Genomic DNA, 22,941 nt, shown 5'->3' with positions numbered 1-22,941 from the left:
TGCTTGTGCACGCAAGGGATTGGCCATTCCAACCCTTTTATTAATGATCCTTTCGTCGGTTAGGTGGTGGGCTTGCCCCAAGCATTTTACCTACCATGTTAGCCACTCCCATCAGGGAGACAATAGATGGAGAATGAGTGTGAGGACACATGGTGTTTTATTTGCAAAGTTAAGTTGATGTGAATTCATTTTTGAAACATTTATGTCAAGAAGCATGACATGTCAATGGGACAAGGGAAAATGCAATAGAAGTAGAAACAAAATAGAGGGAAATATGAGATGTAAAAGAGATAATTTAGGTGCGAAAGAGAAAAATGCACGATGATTAGGACAATGTGCAAAGGTGGATCAAATCAAAGATGTTATGACATAAGTTAGGTATGACAAGGTTCACAAAAGAAAAACTTGTGAAATAGGATGTCAGCGTGAAAAAAAAACATTGGAACAACGTATTAACGAAAGGTAAAGAATCACATATGATACATATGAGATAGGTGAAGAGTCAAAAATAAATTTGATACATTGGATGAGGAGGAATATGGTATAAGTGATAGCAAGGAAGATGAAAATCTCATGTAAAATATGGTATAAGTGATAGCAAGGAAGATGAAAATCTCATGTAAATATGGGTAGTCAGTGAGAAAAGAAAAATTATGTTAGGTGCATTAGACCCAATTAGCTAATAATTATAGACCATGATATTGTGAAATAAGTCATAATATCAAAGCCAATTGATATAGAGTTGATTATAAGCTTATCAGTTAGCACAAGTTGATTGTAGTATATTTAATTTTGTATTAATGAAAATAAGTAGATGATACCATGAGCTTTTGTGTGATATTGTTCCTCTTTCCAAAGATATATATTCAAAGAATTAGTTAGCATAGGTCATTTTTTCTCACCTTTGTCTTGCAATTTTTTTTTAAAATGGTTTATAATGTATTGGCAAGTCTCACATATGCTTATGCTAACTTGAATTGTAATGCTCCTTGATAATTTTGGGATACATTCACTTGGAAATAAAAATTTACTAGTTCTACAATCCACATACTAGTTATGCAATCCACACACAAGAGTAAAGGTGCACAATGAAGGCATAGGTTTTGCTAAAGCAATTGGTACTAGTCAGATCTCTGGTGGTAGTCCATCTTCTAACATAATTGAGCTATGGATTATATTATGGAGGACTGTAGTAGTTCTAATCTTCGACATAGTAGAGAGGAATATAGTTATCATCTAGTAATGAGTAATATGGTGTTCGATAATTCTTGTAAGAATTTCCTCATGCAAATAAACCTAGTTATGATTACTCAACATTAACTTTGTTGGACACAATATGTTTCTTTGTATTAGCGTCCTTCCAAATCTAAATATTGTCTCTGGTTTTTGTTTCTCTATGAATCTAATAAACCCGAGAGGTAATTTAAGATTATTTTAGCATACTAGTATTGTCCTCAATTTGAGGTTAAACTCTACATGAGGAAGAACCCACAAGTAAGTGGTGAATATTAATATTCCTCAAGTAAGGAATTGGATTCTTCCTTGCAAGGTAAGTGTTTTTTTTTTTTCATGGCTTGATCCTATTTTGAATTTTAATGTTAAATCTACAAATTTAATATGCATGTGATTCTCTTTAAAATGCATCATACCATCACGGGTTTCATTAAAAACTATTGGAACATGAAAAGGAATTATTAATCAATGATTAACTCTAGTAATATAATCATATTCTTGCTTAAATAGTTTTAATTATAGACCATTATTCCAAAAATAATGAATAATTGATCAAAGTTAAAGTATCTTAAAAATATTTTTAAACAAATTTTCGACGTTAAACATTTGTTTAGTTCCTTTTAATCGCAATATAAAAACTACTTTCATAATTTCAATAAATTTATATCATTGTTTTTAACCAGATTCAGATCATGTAGAAATTCACATGCACAATTTCAAATTTTTTAATAACACCTCCAAACAAACCAATTAATATATCCTTAACTGCCCATGGTAAGACCTTGAAACTTTTTCTATAAATAGTTTTTAAAGTCTTTCCAAAAAGCCTTGAAACATCTTCCAATAACAACTATTAGCTTGCCGATTCTAAGCTCTTCCTTCATATTAATGACATTTCTCTATGATTTTATTATAATGGTAAAAGCTACATCTTTCACTGTCAACTCTACCCTTTGAATGTCAAGCTCCTTTTTGACTATCTACTTTCTACTAAGAGCCCTTCTTAATTTCCATACTAGTTGATCCCCTTATTTCCATACTAGTTGATCCCCTTTCATCACACTGACCTCTCCTAAAATTTAGATTTTAAGTCTTTCACACTGTAGCCTTTCTCAGTTATCACAGTGCTTTTCCACCTATTATCACCATCATCTCCTAAATTTTTTCATCTCGGTGTTCTTGACAACTCATTCTTCAGAATGTAACAGAGAACAATCAAGCGGAGTAAGCATGTGCATTTACCACCCATTGCCAGGCCAGTTATTTGTTGCCACACTTCTTCATTGGTAGTAAATTCCTTCAATGCATTAACTAAATTGAATGTAATCTTTCGGTCAAAGAAGTCAATCTTGTTATGGTTATTGGTCAAACTCTTTTCAAAAGGTTGTTGAGTTGGTTCTATGTCTTTTTTTGTTGGCGTGGTTGTTTTCCAGTTCATTCCAAGTATATTTCTGAATGTCCAGCATGGTTAGTTTGTTATTAGTGTTGTGAAAGCATTGATATAGACAAACCACTACCAACTGAAGTTGAAAGAGGACACTTCGTATTACTGACGGACACCTTGATATAGGATTGACAATGAAGCCAAGGCGACACCTCTATTCCTGTACTTTGTACTGTTATGTTATGGTCATTAGCCTCCGTTTAGTGTTGGAACTTGGACCTGGAGGCTGAACCTCTAGGCACAATGGAACATGAAAACGCACTCGCCGACTAAAAGGAGATGCTCATCGGAAGGAAACAGTTTGCTAACAAACAAATACACTGACAGACGACAACTGGAAAATCAATTAAATTGGTAAATCACTTTTCAAAAGCGAAAATGCCGTGGGGCAGTTGGAGAATTTGGTAGGATGTTGGGTGAACAGATCACCAGCAATTGTGGGTGTATCTGTCTGGGTGTATCTCCTCGGCTGAACCCTCCGCTTTATTAACGAACCTTTACCCTTTCTGTTCTAAAACATTCAGTAAGCCGATTCACGTTTCTTATTCTTCTTACTGTATTTCTGCTCTTACTAACTAATTTTTGTGGAGATCTATATCTAATTGATTAATAGCTTTTTGGCTTTGCTTCGATTGCTGGCGATTAAATCGTCTATTGTTGATATAATGGCCAACGTCCTGGCATTGACACTAGCTGCACTTATCGTCATAGCAGCAGGGGGGACTGTGGGCATGGTGGGAGCTCAGTCACTACCTCCTAATTCTCCGTCTTCATGTACTGCTGCTTTGGTCACTTTGGCGCCGTGCCTCGCTTTCTTGCAGGGAGGACCCAACAACACTACTCCAACGCAGGGCTGCTGCACTGCCCTTGCCTCCGTTGTCAACAGTACCAACGCCGCATGTCTCTGTCAGATGGTTACTACAACTAACAATCCCCTGGGGATTCCCATCAACCAAACTCAAGCTCTCGCTCTGCCAGGCGCCTGCAAAATTACTACTCCGTCTGCCAGCCAATGCAACTCATCTGCTGGTAATTAACTCGTGATGATCAGAATGTTTATTTAATATACTAGCATACAGAATGGATTACAATATTCAATTGCTAGTTGTTGTAATTGTTGTTTGTTTCAATTCATCGAGAGGGAGAAGTAGAGTCAATTCTAAATTTAATTTGTTTTCTTGTTGGTGGTTTCAGTTTCAAGTCCTCCTGCTGCGGCGGCTCCTTCGTCTCCAACTCCGGTGGTTAGTAATCCCACACCCAAAGCTAAGTCGCCCGCCACTTCAGCAGCTCTTCCTCCAACTACGACCCCGACTACTGGTGGAGCACATCCTCCGTCTACCAAGAAAGGGCCGACTGCCTCTGCCAACACAGGATCCGTGACGGGCGCGAGCACGCTGATTCAATTGGTGGGAATAATGGGATCATTAATGTTTATTATATCCGCGAGCAGTATATAGAGGAGAGGTGAAAAACGTCTGAGTAGCGCGTGCAAGGGCTCTGGTTCATTATAATGTTGTTGTACTGGTATTGTTTCTCAATTCTTTTATCGCGACTCTGTGTATGGGATGTAATAAGGATATGTTATTACCAGTGTATCGTTCATTCATTTATTTCCAGAGGGATCCGTTGTCCGACTCTAGGCGCGAGCATGCTGATTAAGTGTTGGGAATAATGGGATCGTTAACGTTTATTGCTTCCGTAAGCAAATACATAAAAGGAGGTGAAATGTGTCTGAGTAGTGCCTGCGAGGGCTCTGGTTGGATATATTGTTGTTGCAGTATTGTATTGTTTCTCTGTATGGGATGATATAAGGATATGTAGTCCGACTGTGGATCACTTCATTCATTTATTCTATTTCTCGTGGATTTGGGAGATGGCTTCAATAAAAACGCCTTGGATTTTCTTTATATTTTACCCGTCACTTATTTTATGAAAAAGCAGTTAGCCACACTTTTTTTTTTTTTCAATAAATCTTTCGACATAACGTAATATGTTCTTAAAACTTGATCCTTCGACCATCGATTTTACATCAATGTTAATCGCAGGCTTAAGACTCTACTGATCAGTCTTACTCATATAAAGAGTAGGATCTAATCTTAAAGATGGCCTTGTTGCCAAATTTACCGCTCCTTTTAATCATAAGCACCTTGTTGCCGTACATACTTACGTCCGTTACACTTCCTATGATTCTTCATAAATTATAATCGTTTATTATATATATTTGAATTTCTTTTCATATTTCTATTGTGGAGAATTTGGCTAGGGTGATATCACTTTATGTGGGAAGACTTTGTGGTTTTTTCTGAAGTTATTGGATACAATACCAGATGATTTATATTGAGTAAGAGAAACCAGAAGAAAATTAGGTTAATCAGAGATGTCGAACTGCTAGTGGTATTGGACAGGATTTTTTGATGGAGCCAATCAAAGGGATGTTTGTAGTGTTAATATAATCATTTTCTTCTTTCAGATTTTGATGAGTAAATGCAAATTAGGTGTCGCTATGGCAAAAATTTTACACCTAAACTCCTTGCTATGTGGTGTGTCATAACTATTGCCCTTTGGAAGTATGTACAAATATTCAAATTGTATGGGGATTCAAAAGTGCTTGTGGAGTGGTTTAATGGAACCCTTGACTTAAAGGTCTTTCATTTAATTGTGGCAAAAGAAAATTCACCAACAAGAGAGCACTATGATGATGTGCAAGTTCTTCACACATAATGCCTTTGTAGATATGTTATCCAAGAAAGATTTACTACTAGATGTTGGGTTATTTTCCATCTTAAAGGTGTCTAACAATAATGAGCTATTTGTTTTATCCTTTAATATGTATAATCTTATTCAAATAAAATTTAATTAATTGTTAAAATATGTTCAAGCTCCAAAATATGTATGGGATTTTTTTCTTAGCAAAATTTTAGGTTATCAAATGTACTACTATGTAGCCAAGAGTTATACTTTTTGATTTTATATATATATATACACACGAAAGAATGTTAGGTATGTTTGTATGTTGCCATTTAACCTCCACCAAATATTCTTTGATGTGGTTCTAAGTTTAAAATTTATTTTGAATGTTAATCTAGGCCATTTTCCCTCTCTTATTTTCAATTTAATAAATTTATTTAAATATTATAAATTTAATTTATGTCTCTCTCTCTTATCAAGAACAATCCTTTGTTTCGTAAGTCCATCCCTTCGTGTCATTCAATCAATTCAATTAAGCCGTATAACCATAATGGTTTTGGATGCGATGCGTCTGTGATGTTGTGATGTGTTCCTTTGCAGATGCGGTGTTGCTGAGATGTGCTCATGTGCCTCTGTAGTGTGCTTGTGCTGATGTATTGCTGTTATCAGATGCTTCTACTGCGATGTTGTGATAGTTCTGTACTAATGTCCTTTGCTTTCTCTTATAGTCAGTTGCACCATCAGTGCTTACAACACAAATATATATGTATATGTATGAGATGGAAGAGGAAGGAGATACTTTGAAATTTCAGAGTAAATAGTCCATAATTTGAAGCCATTCAACCAACTAGTTCACCTTGTGCTCATTCCTGATGGAAATTCTAAAAAGTTGAGGTCGAAAATGATATTGTGCAAGAATATCCCCATAAAAATTACAAGACATTTTGGATTGGATTCACGTCAAGTTTTGATCAGCGGAGGCTCGAGAGGGTTGCATGGTTGCCAGATCAAAAAAAAGGTTGTTATAATGTACCATATGTCATGATATCACTTATGATATCACTTGATAAAGTATACGAAAAACTTGTCTTACAATATGCCTCCTATCTCTTTTCCTTTTTTCTTTCGGAATAGCGAGTCGTATCCTTTCTTATTGATTATCCCCTTATCCAGTTTAGGCTATTTTAGTAACATTATTTTCAATTCTACATATATAGTGCAATCAAATATATTAGATTTCAATTCGTGACAATCTACCTATCAATAATGTGCATAGCATGTTTTAATGTGGAAACACGGATGATTGTGAAGTTGTTTTTTCTTTTTAATTGGCATGAAAATATTGGAACAATTTGAACATAATGGTTTCATAATCATAATTATTTTCAATATTTAATCTTTTTTAATTTTTTTTAGGGATATATATATTTTTTTTATAATTTCATTTCTTCATTAACACATTAAGTTTATCCCATAACATCATAACATTATTCAGATTTACATCATTATTCAACAACATATGCAACTATATAGAAAGAACAATATCATGATCATCGAAGCAACAAAACATAAAGGAACAATAAAACAAAAGCATTCACACATAGAGACGCTAGGATTGGTTAGAGACCAGGGAAAAACCCACTATGGAGAAAAAAATTCAAATTCTTTTTCTTATTAGATAGTCATCGAATGATTCAACCAAAGATAATACAATGATCCATATATTGATCCATACAACTATTCAACAAAAAAAACTACACAATATCCATGAAATGAACCCAACAATGCTTATACTCAAAATTATGATTCTGAAGCCCGTAATGAACTGTCCGTGTTTGCGGTCAACTGTTGAACATTGTGGTCACTGAGCACAATCTTCAAATAACTGAAATTTCATCATTTAGGTCCTAGTCGCACAGAAGAGGAGTATGCATGCAACTCAGAAGGTTCTAGTTTCTCCCTAAATCTTATAAGCCAATGACTGCAAAATGCAACCGAGACTCAGGAACCCTAGATCGCAGTCTCACGGAGGACGAGTTGAGCATGTGAATGAGACACTTTGGTCGTATGGATGAGCCATTTAGCGAGTGAATATGGTCGGGTTCTTACTATGTTATTCTTGCAATTGAGGACCAAAACCCTAAAACAAAGATATGAGATTTGGGCCCTACAATTTTGTCTTCAAGTGAACCCATTCCTCCACGAACGAACCTTAGACCTATGCGAGCCAGAAACAAAGATATAAGAGTGTCTCACCAAGATGTCTAAATGAGGTAGAGGACACTTGTACTTATAGCCTTCCAAGGGTGACTAATTTGCTTTAGGGCCAACCTTATCAAATATCCACATGTCGGATTTTCTTCATAAGTACACTTTCCCTTATCCTATTTGAGTGATCTTTAAGTCAATTTTGGTCCTCTCGAAAAGAGAAATTCAATGAAATCATTGTTGAAGATAATGGAAAATCCTAGAATAGTGTGAGTTGGTTCACGAGACCTCAAGATAGGAATTAGTTTCTATTTCTAAGGGTATGTTTCTAACAACCCTAAAACTATGTATGTTTTATAATGTGTGATGTACATTGAGAATGTAGAGCATTTCACAGAGCCAAACTCTCCTCGTTCATACTCTCTTTCGTAGAGCTGACCAGTGGGTGTTTTATTTATCAATACAAGCATCTCATTTTAACATGGTATCAGAGCAACAGGGCTGAGAAACCTGTTCGCTGAGTGGAGAGAGGTCAGCGTGCCTAAGTCGAAAACAATGTGCATTTTTTGCGTAAAAATCATGTCGATCTCAGTACTACCCTTATGCGTTTTTTCTTGGCAATAGCAGCGCGACTATTTGGTGGAACGACGCGAGTCCGCATTGGAAAGTTGCGCCGAGTGTGAGGTGAACAAAAACTGCATGTTTTTTTGTGTGCTATGCTTCTCCTTCGTGGAGGTGTTCAGGCCGCAAGCAGGAGGCGTTCAGGCCATGAGGAGGGCTGCATGAGACGAATAACAGAAACAAAATCTGGATTGCTATGTGGAGGCTAATTTTTGGAGGAGGTCGAGATCGCTTGAGGCCGCATGGAGGCGTACAGCCGCTGATCGACGTGAGACGGGCATCATGCGATTTGCAAGATCACTGAGTCACGTCTTAGTGAAGCTATTGTTGTAATTTGAGATCTGTGTTGCTTGCTAGCGTGATTATTTATTTGGGCATGCTCCCTGCTATGGAATCTTGGGAATAGGCTTGTTACATCCAGCCAGCGTGGAGAAGAACTATGGATGCGTGTTCTGTTCTGTGTTGTGGGCTGAGAGAAATGCAGTGGTAACATGGAGAAAATAGGTGGGTATTCACTCTGCGAATCCCTGATATTTTTTTTGACAGCGAAGTCATATGGGTGAATTGCCGCTGTGGGAAATTATCGTCGGTGGTGTGCCGTTGTTTGAATGCTATTGAAGATTTTAGTAAAAGAATGCATCATACCACATATCAGAGAATGTAAATTAGCAAGCGAAATTTAGGGAATATTGAAGGATTTGTATGAGATTAGGAATACAAATTGTCTTCTGCTCCTAAAGAGCAAGATTTTGTCCATGAAGATGGAGGAGAATGAAAAAGTTGCTTCCTTCATAGTGAGGATCAAAGATCTGAAGAAAAAATTGGCAGACATTGGTGATATAATTGCAGATACAAATTTAGTAACAATTACCATGAATGGTGTGCTCGATGACTACAAAATGTTTATCAATGGGATAAATGCGAGAGAGAAAATCCCAACGTTTGAAGAACTGATAGAAATATTAATACAATAAGAAGAAAGAAGATTGACTCTAAAGCCCCAGAGTATAGATCTTGTGTTGATGGAAAATAAGAACTTCTTCAAAGGAAAAGGAAACTTGCAACAACAAAGAGGAGGAAACCCTCATAAAAGACCAAATCAAACTCAGGGTATGCACCCGAATAGAAACAACTCTAAAATTAAATGTTTTATTGCAGAAAGATTGGTCATATGGCTAATGAGTGCAGGAAGAAGAAATATCATGAACAACAACAGAGGCAAAAAAGACATGCAGGTCATCTCGCAAATGATAATCATGTGCATAACTTCATATTGTTCATGGCAGACTTTGATGAAAATGTTGATACAAACATCTGGTATGTAGATTCGGGAGCATACACACATATGACGGTGAACAGACGATGGTTCAAAGATTTTAAAGAAATCAATGGCAGAGCACAAATCTACCTTGGTGATGACAGAAGTCATCAGATCAAAGGGTGTCGGAAAATATCTGTTATTACTGTAAGACATATTCATAATTTCATGTATGTGCCCAGTGTGATAAAGAATTTGATTTCTATATCCATGATTACAGATCATGATCTCAAAATTTAATTTTTTAAATCTAACTGTTATATTAAAGATCTGTTGGATGGCATGAAGACTATTGCTTCAGGAATTCAAACAAGAGGTCTGTACAAATTGGATGTAATACCAGCACGAGTTCGAGCTTTGAGAGTAGCGAGTTTGACTATAAAAGAGCTGTGGCATCAGAGATTTGGTCATATCAACTACAATGATTTGTTGTTACTTTAGAAAAAGGAAATGGTAAGAGATCTTCCTATATTAAAACAAGTGCATAATGATTGTGATTCTTGTACATTAGGAAAGATGCATAGAGAAGAATTCCCTGTTCAAGTAGAAAGGAAACAGAGAGACATACTTGAATTAGTGCACACAGATCTTTGTGGACCCATGCAAACAAAGTCATTAGGAGGTGTCCTGTATTTTTTACTGTTTGTTGATGGTTGCACAAAGTTTTCTTGGGTATATTTTTTGAGTAAGAAAGGTCACACATTTGAATACTTTAAGCAGTTTAGAAACATGATTGAAAAGCAAACAGGGAAGCACATAAAAATTCTCCGCTCCGATCAAGGGGGAGAATACAGGAAGGATGAACTTATCAAGTATTATAAAGACCATGGGATATTACAGCAATTCACAATACCCCATACTCCTCAGCAGAATGGAGTAATGGAAAGAAAGAACAGAACAATGGTGGAATGTGCTAGGAACATGTTGAAAGGTAAGGATCTTTCGAATGGTTTTTGGGCTAAAGCATTGAATACTGCAGTTTATCTGAAAAATAGGAGTCCAACAAAAAGTCTTGAGTTTAAAACTCCTTATGAAGCATTGTATGAATTTAAGCCTGCAATAAAACATTTAAGAGTGTTTGGGTCTAAAGCATTTGCCCACATTCCAAAGGAAGACAGAAGAAAGCTAGATTCAAAAGCCATCAGATGTACCTTTGTAGGGTATTGTTCACAATATAAAGCTTATAGATTATTCAATCCCTCTACCCACAAGAGTTTTGTTAGTAGAGATGTCATATTCCATGAGCAAGTTCATGAAGAATATAATAAGTGCAATGAGGAATGGGATATTCCATTCTTGATGGAAGAAAGTGAAGAAACAGGAAACAACCAAGATCAACAGACAAAGGTATAAGAAGAGAATTCATATGCATCCATCAAGCCGAGTCTAGCAAAGGAAACTCAGAATGTGTTAGAAGTGACACCAACACTCAGAATATCAGGTAGGCAAACTCAATTTCTTGCTAGATACAAGGAAAATGCTTTTATAAATAGTATGATGAATGTTGTTGAGCCTTCTAGTTATAAGGAAGCAAATGAATGTAGTGAATGGAAAATAGTTATGGAACAGGAATATGAATCTATAATCAGGAACAACACTTGGGAGCTGGTTGAAATTACTAAAGCAAAACAAACCATAGGTTGTAAATGGTTGTATAAACCCAAGATTAATGCAGATGGAACCACTGATAAACTAAAAGCTAGATTGGTAGCAAAGGGGTATTCATAAAAAGAAGGAATTGACTATTAAGAAACCTTTTCCCCAACTAAACTAAATACTATCAGAATGTTGATTTCTTTATCTACTAAGAAAAATTGGATGATTCACCAACTAGATGTAAAATCAGCATTTTTAAATGGGGAATGAAAGAGGAAGTTTATTTAGAGCAACCTGAGGGATTTGTCCAGAAAGGGAAATAACATTTAGTCTGTAGATTAAAGAAATATCTATATGGACTAAAGAAAGCACCCAGGTCTTGGTATGAAAAGATTGATTCATTTTTTTGCAACTTGGCTACATCAGAAGTAAAAACGACCCCAATCTGTATACCACGAAATATGAAAAGGGGCGCATAGTGTTGATTTCTTTGTATGTAGATGATTTAATTATTGTAGGTGATGTTATTGCTCTAATAAAAGAAATAAAGCAACAAATGTCATAGGTGTTCGAAATGAAAGACCTTGGTGAATTAAGATATTGTTTGGGTCTTGAGATCTGGAGAGATTCAAGAAATTTTTTTATGTCCCAGTGTAAGTATGTCAAAGGTCTACTGGAAAGATTCAGTATGGATCAGTGTCAGGTTGCAGTAGTACCACTACAACAGAACATTAAACTTCAGAGAGAGGATGGCTCTAAAGAGGTAGATGCCACACTTTATAGACAACTGGTTGGGAGCTTAATATACCTGACCACTACTAGACTAGATTTGGCTTATGTAGCCAGTTTGCTAAGTCAATACATGTCCAAACCACTTGAGAGTCATTAGAATGTAGAAAAATGTGTTTGAAGGTATATACAAGGAACTATAGACTATGGTATTATTTATACTGATTCTTGTGATGTTAGATTGACAGGATTTACAGATTTCGACTAGGCTAGAAATGTAGACGACCGTAGATCCATAACAGGCTATACATTCAACATTGGATCTAGGCTAATTACATGGAGCAGCAAGAATCAGAACACAGTTTCCTTGTCCTCAACGGAAACACAATATCAAGTTATGTGTGCAGCAACATGTGAGGAAGTTTGGTTGTGGAGACTTCTCCTGGATGTCGGGGAAGAACATAAAGATGCAACAACAATTAGATGCGACAACCAGAGTTCAATCAAACTTTCTAATAATCCGGTGTTTCACAAGAACACTAAACACATTGATACACAATTCCACTTTGTCAGGGAGAAAGTACAATCAAAAGAAATCCATCTTGTATATTGTAAAACATGTGATAATGTTGCAGACATTTTCACTAAGCCTCTTGGAAAAATTAAGTTTGAAATGTTTAGGGAGATGTTAGGCATATTTGTGAACCCCTTCTCCATTAAGGGGGAGTGTTGAAGATAATGGAGAATCCTAGAATAGTGTGAGTTGGTTCACGAGACCTTAGTATAGGAATTAGTTTTTATTTCTAAGGGTATGGTTCTAACAACCCTAAAACTATGTATGCTATATAATGTGTGATGTACATTGAGAATGTAGAGCGTTCTGCAAAGCCAGACTCTCCTGGTTCAGACTCTCTTTCGTAGAGCTAACCAGTGGGTGTTTTATGTATCAATACAAACATCTCATTTTAACAATCATCATCTTCATCAAATGAGTTGTCCAAAGTGGAATTTGACTGCACTTTCATATTTTAACACTCCCTCTCAACTAGGGAGAATTCCAACTGCATCATGTCTCATGTATCCTATAATCAAATCGTATCCAATCATAAGTATCTCATCATAACATATTGTCACTATTCATCTCGATTCACCTCTTGCTTATTCCTTCTTAACTCTTGATTGTCTCTGCTCATATGTCAAACATTCTTAAATCTAAAAGAAGAAGAAGGATTTGGCATCTAAGGGGAGCTCAATATACCACCCTCTATCCTTTGGGGAGCCACTCCTACCACCCAGAATATCTTCTAGCGAGGATACCAATGCTACAACCTGGGGAAAATTAGTAGGGAGATAATTTTCACAAATAATGCCTCTTTCCTTTCCAAAGCCTTTGCCATTATGTTTGCTAATTTTTTTTAGCCATAATAATTGAAACAAACACCCACTAGGATTTTTTTCCCACCATTCCGCTTGGAATATGTGTCCCATCAACCGTGGTCTCATATATATTTTACATGGAGTTTTTAACCAGGGCTGTTACAGGCATGTCTATATATGAAACTCAAGCTAAGTAAATAAGCTACGTCGAAGCCCCGAGGGATAGCTCAAATGGTCGAGTTCCCATTGCTAAGTACTCTCCCGGTTTGGGAGGTCACGGGGTCAAATCTCCTCGACGCCCTCGGGGTTAGGCCTGATATGGCCGACCGGCAGATCCCTTCAGGTGGAGCTGCCCCGCTTCTCTATGTGGACGTAGCGGCCACTCCGGTGCCCGTGAACCACACTTAAAAAAAATAAAAAATAAATAAGCTAAGTCGATCAATGAAATGAACAATACTTCCTAAAGAGTTAGACCTAGTTTACATGAGTTAAGACCCATACAGAGAGATGGATTTCTACCAATGTGTCACCAAGTGTTGTAGGTGCTACAACCACCCTCCATTATTTTTCCCATTATTACATTTTGAAGCCTTCCTTTTGTCTACAGGAGCTCATCATTCAATGTCATCAAGCATTCATGTTATCTTAAAGACTTATCTTTCATGCACTGTTTGTGATTTGTTGTTTTGATCCTGATTTGATAATTTTCATACACAAGCTATCTCTTACCTTGACCTCGTAGCTTTGTCAGTCTTCCCTTAAGAAATTGTGTAATCTTCGAAGGAAGGCCAGCCTTAAGGACCTGAGTTGTGCAATCCAAAGAGGTAGGCTAGCCTTGAGCTTAGAAACTATGCAATCCTGGAGAGAAGCCCAACCTTGAGCTTAGAAATTGCACAGAGCCATCCTTCCCCCTAAAAATGATGCAATTCATTAAGGAAAGGAATTGCCCAACCCCATGAGCCTGGGAATTGCGAAATCTCCTTGGCCAGTGTGAAAAAGAAGTTTCTCGAAAAAGAAGATTTGACATCCATTAAAAATAGTATTTTCCTAATTGATGTCTAGTTCAGTCCATTAAGCTGCTAATTATGACTTTCAGACATGTGGCATTTTTCCTATATTTTAGGCATGTGCGTGAGAAACCCTAACTATCCTAGATTTATATAATAGATTCTCCTAGAGCTCATTTTCACACTCGATATTGGAGCTCTAGCCTTCCCAAGGAGATAAAGAAACTTTCAGTTTATTTTGCGACGCTTTTTTAGGTGAGTTTTGCTTTTGTCACTTTTTATCGCTTTTTTGTCTCTTTTTTTTCATTTCACTTCTGTGAGCGTTATTTTGTTGATTTATATTCATAGTTGTTGGAATTTTATATTATATTATATTTTACAAGTGTTGGTTTGGTCTGTCGTTCACATTTTGCAAGTGTCTCATCAACTTCTTGTTTTTACACATTAGTGGTCATTGTTTCAGCGACTCCTTATGCATGTTTGATTTTCCTTTTGCACGTTGATCTTCTACACTTGATCTTCACTGATACATCTTTCCTTAGTCATATTTGGACTCTTACTTGTACCATCACTCAGATCTACCACTTTCCCATCCTCTTGTAGTAAAAATCTGCCCCTTTACTTGGCCAACAGTTACCACGTTCAACTGTGCATTGCACAATTCCAAGGCTAAAGCCTCAAGCTTGGCCATTAAGACTATGCATTGTACAGTCCCTGGCTTTCCCAACTGTGCATTCCGTAGTTCCAGGGCTCAAGCCTCATCCTTGGCCATTGAGACTGCACAATGTGCAGTCTCTCCCTCAGTTTTTCGAGGTTGAGACTACACATTGCACAGTCTCTAGCCTTAATCCTCACCCCTAACTATTGAGACTGCGTAATGCGCAATTCGTGAGGCCAATCTCTTCCCTTATTCTATGAATAACACAGTTCCCTCTCAGTATTGTGGTTTCTGCCTCGATATTTCTTTGTGAGTCATTTTGGTTGAGCTAATTTATGTTTTCCATGGGTGCATTTTTCTCCTACAAGTTCTGCATCTTTTGAGCACTTCCCTTGATCAGTTACTATCTCTATGGATCCTAAGGAATTTCTCTCAAAAGACACTACAAAGAGAAGCATCAGCGGGGCAATTGAGAGTACTCCAGTGAATTCTCCATTTTACTCATATACGCAGTTGTTCAGAGAGAAAGAATCAAACATTACATGGCAGAAGGTGAATAAGGTGTTCTTAGCAAAAAGCTTCAAAGTAGATCTAGAAGATCAACATGTGTATGTCAATGTCCAAAGTCCATAATTACACAAGATTGCATGCAAGTACTTGGTTTTTCCATGTGTAGACATTGTCAGCTGGATACCGGTCCATACAAATAACAAGACCATGACTCTCAACAGTGCTAGTGGATAGAGGCTTGCATCTTTTATGGCACAACTTTCATGTTATGTATCATTTTATGCTTCCATAATCTTACATGGATTCCACTTCTATGTGGTCACCAGCTACTTGAGCACAAAGGCATCAAAAGTTGGGTGAAAGAGGCTTCTAAATCTCGCCAAACACCCAACAACACTTAAAAGACAAAATCCCTTAGGAAGGATTATCAGTACTTGATAATCTTATGTTGTCAGATCTATGGCTAGAGCAGTACTGAAATCTTTCCAAAAGGTTGGGCATTCTTGCTTAACCTGGTTGTGAATGTAGGAAAACCATTCACCTGGTTGGATTTTCTGGCTTAATAATTGAGGACCCATGCAAACAATGTTAGAAACCCTACCAAAGGTAAGTAAGCTAGGTTCTACATGCCTTCCTACCTGTTAGATGCAATATGTGATTAGAACTGCTTTTCCAACATGAACTGGACCTGGTCAGCAAAAGAACTTGTTGTGCACATTTATTGCAAGCTTATTTCGGAGTGCAGTTACAAAGGAGCGATGCAAATGATGACTTCTCACTTCCTCATTCCATTGTACAGGTTAATATTTCAAGAATAGACACCTTGAATGTCCCATGGTGTAATGGAAGAAGTGTCAGAATGAGCAGTTTGGTTTTCCTCATCGGATGGAACCTTCCTCATAATGTTTGGGGGTTAGAAGTCCCCACATCTTTTGCCGAGGTATTCCACTGACAAGTTGGTCATGCAAGAAGTGGCTTATCATCTCTCCACAAGGTTATTAAGAGTGTTGCACCAGAAGAAGAAGGTACCTTGTCCTGTTCTTCCTCTGCAAATTAGATTGCACGAGATCAAGAATTTGAAGGTTGTAGACATCGAAGGCAAGGAGATAGATAAATTCACATTTAGTTGTTTAGACTTCAATTTGTATAATCCTAGGAATGTATGTAAATAACACTATGTGAGGATTCATTTATAGTAGCCAAGCGAGACATTTTACAGGCCCGAGGAGGAAGAAACAAAGAATTCTTACAATGCCTCCAAGTCCAACGAACTAGTCAGATTCTCAAGAACATCACATGTTACTCTTAAAAAAGAAGTCACTCTAAAGGCAACACCAGCAGAAAGGAAAATACCAGTGTGTGAAAAGGGCAAGAGGAAATTTTCACAAAGTCTATTGGAAGAGCAGAGCCGTAAGATGAAATCAGATCCAATCATCTTGAAAGTGGCCATAGTAGCAAAAAAGAGAAGGAAATAGAGGAAGCGGGACGAAGAGATGAAGTAGAGGGAAGAACAAGAGCAAAGAAGATTGGAAGAAGAAAGGAAGAAATAAGAAGAATAAGAAAAGGAAGCGAATTGAAGAAGAAGAAGCATCAAGGAAAAAAGTTGAGGAACAAGAGAAGAACCGACTACTAAAAGAGGAGAGAAAACAAATGTAGGAAAAAGAACTTACTCAGGGAATTGGGGAACTAATTTTGATTCAAGACATGGAGGTCAAATCGGAGCCGCTAAACCAAGATATTGATCTTACGCTGAGCAGTCAGTAGGTCATCATTCAGTCTCCCCCTTCTCTGACAGCACATTAAGCTCCAAGTGAAGAAGAGAAAATTGTTCCTCTTGACGACGGTCTGGTCATGGATACATACAATCTAACTTACGATGAGCTTCATAAGAATATTGTACAAGCAAGAAAGAAACATTTTCCAAACGATCTTACATCTCCTACATTCATTAGAGAAAGGGTGATTATAATAGATACTAAGAGAAATTTGGAGGTCGTAGTTGCATCCAACTTGGCCTTCGCAGGTGCTACCATGTAAAACACGGAGTAACTCACGGCTGCGAATAGGAAAATGGAAAAGAACTGGCATGCTTCAAGGCAACAAATGGAGAAGCTCCAAGCAGAGGTCCATAAATAATCTCCCACACATGTATATATAGAAGACCTTAAGGGATCCATACTTGGTGAAGTATCGACATTGGGAGAAACCATCTGAAGCCTTTATAAGGAGCTCATCACCGTGCACAAAGCAGTCTTGCACGACATGAAACATAAGTGCAAAGATATGCTAAATCCCTCAAGATTTTCCATATATCCATCGTTGTCATGCACGAGTGGTTAATGCAATACAAAGGGGCACTGTTTGAATTATCAAAGAAAAAAAGGCAACAGGTAGAGTTGGAGAAAGCACAAGTGTGAATGATCATTCAGAGTAACAAACAACTCGCCTCATTCATCACCAATATTCAGGCCTCATATGCACGATTATACAACAACGCAAATTTCATGGTGAAATCACATAAGATCCTTTTAGTTGTGTCACCCACCGAAGCCAAGCATAGGAATCAAGTTAGGAAGGAGGTCGAAGAATACTTGGACCGGCTCAGGCAAATCGCCACCAAGAAAGATCTGGAGGTGAACAAGAACAATATGCATAAATACATTGGTGGCCTTGTCCATATCAACACCATGTTGCTCCTGTTGAAGAAGGAAATTCAAACTAGTTCCAAATCAATCTACCCAGATGAAATGAAGGCGAGAGTCCGCTTCCAGCTTGATCCCATTGCATAGTTTGGGGAAGTCATAACACAATACAAGGCTTGGAACTACTATGTGACCAAGGAGATACAAGTCGAGGTGGCTGAGCTAGAGTTTCTTCAAACTCAAGCTTAACTTGTTTTGTCTTATTAGGATCTCTAGTTGACTCTACCCAATTTTGTCTTACATGGGTATGAGCGATATTGTAATATTTTTTGTAATTAATGGTATGTGAAATTCCAAGTGTCAATTGTGGAATGTGAGGATTCGTTTCTAATGAAGTCCAAAGGTTATGGTTGAAGGGAGTCAAACAGTCATGAGGTAAGTCAAAGAGTCACAAAGGGAAATGAAAAGTCACCCCATTTATTATAAATATACCCTCATTAGTCATGTAAAGGGATTTTGCACCATGCTTTTGGCTTAAGAGGAGAATCTTGGGAGTTTTGAGCCTTGGCTTCTCTATAACATAGAGGGATATCTTTCTTTAGAGGAGCAAGTGTTGGCTTCATGTTCCACTATTGGGACTAGTGTTTCGTCAACTGTATATGTATGCTTGGGACTTTCAGTTTAATAAAAGCTATGAGCCAACACATTTTCATGCATATGTTGTGAATATAGTAGGACTATTCTTGTTATGTTTGCAATATATTTTATTTCATTTACACTGACACTTACGAACTCTTTTGTTTGCATTAGTATGAATCTTTTTGAATGTGCATTGTTGTATATTTCCATCATGGTTAACTTGTGAACTATCTTACAGGCTAACTTGTGATTTCTTTTATGCTCGCGTGTTCCTTTCAAGCTACGTATTATTACAGAATTATAAGGGGCTCACTCCTTTTCCCTTCATCGTGTTAGAACCTTTCATGCATTGCACTTGACCCTCTGCAAAGTCACACGCTTTAATTTAGGATTTTAATTTGACACACTAGTATTGTCCTCAATTTGAGGTTAAACTCTACATGAGGAAGAGCTCACAACTAGGTGGTGGATATTAATCTTCCTTATGTAATCAATTGCCTTCTTTCTTTCAAGGTGAGTATTTTCTTTAATGATTGGATTCTTTTTTGAGTCTTAGTGTTAGATCTACAAATTTAATGTGCATGTGATGCTATTCTAGAAATGCATCATATCATCATAGGTTTCATTAAAATTATCCATTAAGATATGAAAAAGAATTGTTGACAAAGATTAATTCTAGTAATGTAATCATAGTTTTACATAAATATTTTAGTTATAAACCATTATAATCAAAATCAAACTAATTTTCCTTATTAAACATGTGTTAAGTCTCTTTTTATCACAATATGAAAACTCTTTTATAAATTCAATGAACTCATGAACTCATATCCTTTTCTTGAATGAGATTCTAATCATGTAGAAATTCATATGCACAATTTCAAAAATTTTAATAACACCCTCAAACAAACCAAAAATCCTTAAACTTTTTTTTAAATGTTTTTTAAAATCCTTCTTAAAAAAACCTTAAAACATCTTCCCATAGCAACTACCAACTTATACACTCTAAGCCCTTCCTTTATATTAACAAAAATTAACATGCTTTTGATGATCTTAAATAAAAAAATTAATGCATATTCATAATAACGACGTTTCTTAGTCATTCTATTATAATTGTAAAAATTACCGGGTTACCCACTCTAAACCCTTACTTATATTAACCAGCTTACCCACTCTAAACCCTTACTTATATTAACATGCTTTTGTTGATCTTAAATTAAAAAATAATAAATAAAAAAACTTACTCATAGTAACGACTTTCCTCAATCATTTTATTATAATTGTAAAAACTGCATCTTCCACTCTCGACTCGACCCTTGGATTGTCAAACTCCTTTTTGACAATCTACGTTCTACTAAGTACCACACAATTTCACGGATTTTACATCTCTCCTTGTTACCTTGAAGAGCCCTTTTTGATTTCCATACTAGTTGATCCCCTTTCATCAGTGACATCTTCAAAATTTAGATTTTAAAATTCTTCCACATGGTAGCCATTTTTAGTTACCACACTGCTTTTCCACCTATTATCACCATCTAATAAATTTTCATCTCGGTGTTCCTGACAACTCATGATCCTTAAGAATGTAATAGAGAACATACCTGCGGAGTAGAGCTATGAGATAAATTTCCCAAAAGAGTTTTCCTCCGAAGTATGAGGACAATAATCAATAGGATTTGCCACACACCTATCTTGATGATAAAAGTCAATGTGACCCTTCTCCATTGATAGTAAATTCCTTGAAGTGTTGTGAATGTACTTTAATCAATTGATTGAATGTAAACTTTTAGTTAAAAAAGTCAATTTGGTTAAATTCCTTGAAGTGTTGCGAATGTACTTTGATCAAATGACTGAATGTAAACTTTTAGTTAAAGAAGTCAATTTGGTTATGATTATTAGTCAAAATCTTTTCAGTTGGTTGTAAATTCGGATCTATGTCCCTTTCTTGCCGTGGTTGTTTTCCATTTCATTCCAATTACAGTTGTGAATGTCCTTTTTTTAATAAATTGGCATCAATATGTAACTTAATGAAGAAGACGTGTATTTGCAGGGTTGGTTCATTATCTAGTGTTGTGAAAGCATTGACAAAGACAAAAAATCACTACCCACTGAGGTTGAAAGAGGACACTTCATATTGCAGATGGACACCTCTATTCCTGTACTTTGTACTGTTATGTTATGGTCGTTCGCCTGCGTTTTGTGTTGGAACATGGACCTGAAGGTTGGACCTCTAGAGTCTAGACACAATGGAACATGAAAGCGCACTCGCTGACAAAAAGGAGATGCTCATCGGAAGGAAACAGTTGGCTAACAAACAACTTCACTGACAGACCACAATGAGAAAATTATTTTATTGGCAAAACACTTTTCAAAAAGCGAAAATGCCGCGTAGCAGTTAGAGAATTTGGTAGGAAGTTGGGTGAACAGATCACCAACAATAAGAGGTGTATCTGTCTATCGCCAAGTAGTTATTCCCTCTCCTCGGCTAAACCCTCACCTTTATAAAGAAACTTTTCCCCTTTCTGCTCTCACACATTCAGTCAGCCAATTCACGTTTCTTATTCTTCTTACTGTATTTCTGCCCGACCTTCCTAATTTCTGTAGAGATCTCTAATTGATTGATAGCTTTTTGGCTTTACTGGATTGCTGACGATTAAATTGACTATTGTTGATATAATGGCCAACCTCCTGGCATTGACACTAGCTGCACTTATCCTCATAGCAGCAGGGGGGAGTGTGGGCACGGTGGGAGCTCAGTCACTACCTCCCAATTCTCCGTCTTCATGTAGTGCTGCTTTGGTGACTTTGGTGCCGTGCCTCGCCTTCTTGCAGGGAGGACCCAACAACGCTATTCCAACTCAGGGCTGCTGCACTGCCCTTGCCTCCGTCGTCAAGACCAACGCCACATGTCTCTGCCAGATCGTTAGTACAACTAACAATCCCCTGGGGATTCCTATCAACCAAACTCAGGCTCTTGCTCTGCCAGGCGCCTGCAACATTACTGCTCCGCCTGTCAGCCAATGCAACTCATCTGCTGGTAGTTACCTTGTCATCGTCAGAATGTTCACTTAAAATATTACCAAACAGATTAATGTATTGTAATATTTAATTGCTAGTTGTTGTGGTTTGTTTCACTTCATCGAGAGGGAGCAGAATTAATTGTACATTTAATTTGTTTTCTTGTTGGTGATTTTAGCTTCAAATCCTCCTGCTGCGGCGGCTCCTTCGTCTCCAACTCCGGCTCCTTCGTCTCCAACTCCGGTGGTTAGTAATCCCACACCCAAAGCTAAGTCGCCCGCCACTTCAGCAGCTCTTCCTCCAACTACCACTCCGACTGCTGGTGGAGCACATCCTCCGTCTACCAAGAAAGGGCCTTCTGCTTCTGCCAACACAGCATCCATGACGGGCGCGAGCATGCTGATTCAATTGGTGGGAATAATGGGATCATTAATGTTTATTATATCGGCGAGCAGCATATAGAGGAGAGGTGAAAAACGTCTGAGTAGAGCGTGCGAGGGCTCTGGTTCATTATATTGTTGTTGCACTGGTATTGTTTCTCAATTCTTTTATAGCGACTTTGAACGGGATGTAATAAGGATATGCTATTACCAGTGTATCGTTCATTCATTTATTTCCAGTAGGATCTGTTGTCCGACTCTAGGCGCGAGCATGCTGATTCAAGTGTTGGGAATAATGGGATCGTTAACGTTTATTGCTTCCGTGAGCAAATACATAAAAGGAGGTGAAAGGTGTCTGAGTAGTGCCTGCGAGGGCTCTGGTTGGATATATTGTTGTTACCCTAGTATTGTAATGTTTTGTTTCTCTGTGTGGGAAGTAATAAGGATATGTAGTCCGACTTTGGATCATTTGATTAATTTATTCTGTTTCTTGTGGATTTGGGAGATGCCTTCAATAAAAATGCCAAGGAATTTCTTTATATTTTACTCGTCACTTATTTTATAAAAGAGCAGTTGACCACATTTTTTTTTCTTTTCAGTAAGTCTCTCGACATAACGTAATATGTTCTTAAAACTTGATCCTTCGACCATAAATTTTACATCAAGACACTACTGATTAGTCTTACTCATATAAAGAGTAGGATCTAATCTTAAAAATTGGTTTGTTGCCAAATTTACCACTTTTTCTTTTAATCATAAGCAGCTTGTTGCCATGCATTGCGTCCGTTACATTTCCTATTATTCTTCATAAATTATAGTTGTTTATTATATATATTTAAATTTCTTCTCATATTTCTATTACGCAGAATTTGGCTA

The 22,941-nt window shown here is 37.1% G+C and overlaps 2 protein-coding genes across 2 annotated transcripts; both read left to right on the top strand.

The window, feature by feature from the left end:
* The first annotated feature begins 3,209 nt into the window (after positions 1-3,209).
* On the top strand, positions 3,210-4,563 carry LOC149240450 (non-specific lipid transfer protein GPI-anchored 2-like). The gene is made up of 2 exons (XM_089367306.1): positions 3,210-3,706; positions 3,872-4,563. Exons 1-2 carry the CDS (start codon positions 3,343-3,345, stop codon positions 4,132-4,134), a joined length of 627 nt encoding a protein of 208 aa, XP_089223432.1. The 5' UTR covers positions 3,210-3,342; the 3' UTR covers positions 4,135-4,563.
* A 16,653-nt stretch (positions 4,564-21,216) lies between these two features.
* LOC149240449 (non-specific lipid transfer protein GPI-anchored 31-like) lies at positions 21,217-22,604 on the top strand. The gene is made up of 2 exons (XM_089367305.1): positions 21,217-21,704; positions 21,864-22,604. The coding sequence occupies exons 1-2, from the start codon at positions 21,344-21,346 to the stop codon at positions 22,145-22,147; spliced, it is 645 nt and encodes a 214-aa protein (XP_089223431.1). The 5' UTR covers positions 21,217-21,343; the 3' UTR covers positions 22,148-22,604.
* Positions 22,605-22,941: the final 337 nt, after the last annotated feature.

This window comes from Pinus tabuliformis, chromosome 8, assembly GCF_031772625.1.
Source record: "Pinus tabuliformis cultivar Carrire ecotype Pingquan chromosome 8, CPIR1, whole genome shotgun sequence".
Lineage (NCBI taxonomy): Eukaryota > Viridiplantae > Streptophyta > Pinopsida > Pinales > Pinaceae > Pinus > Pinus tabuliformis.
The sequence above is the reverse complement of the archived record's forward strand: the minus strand, read 5'-3'. Positions and strand labels throughout refer to the sequence as shown.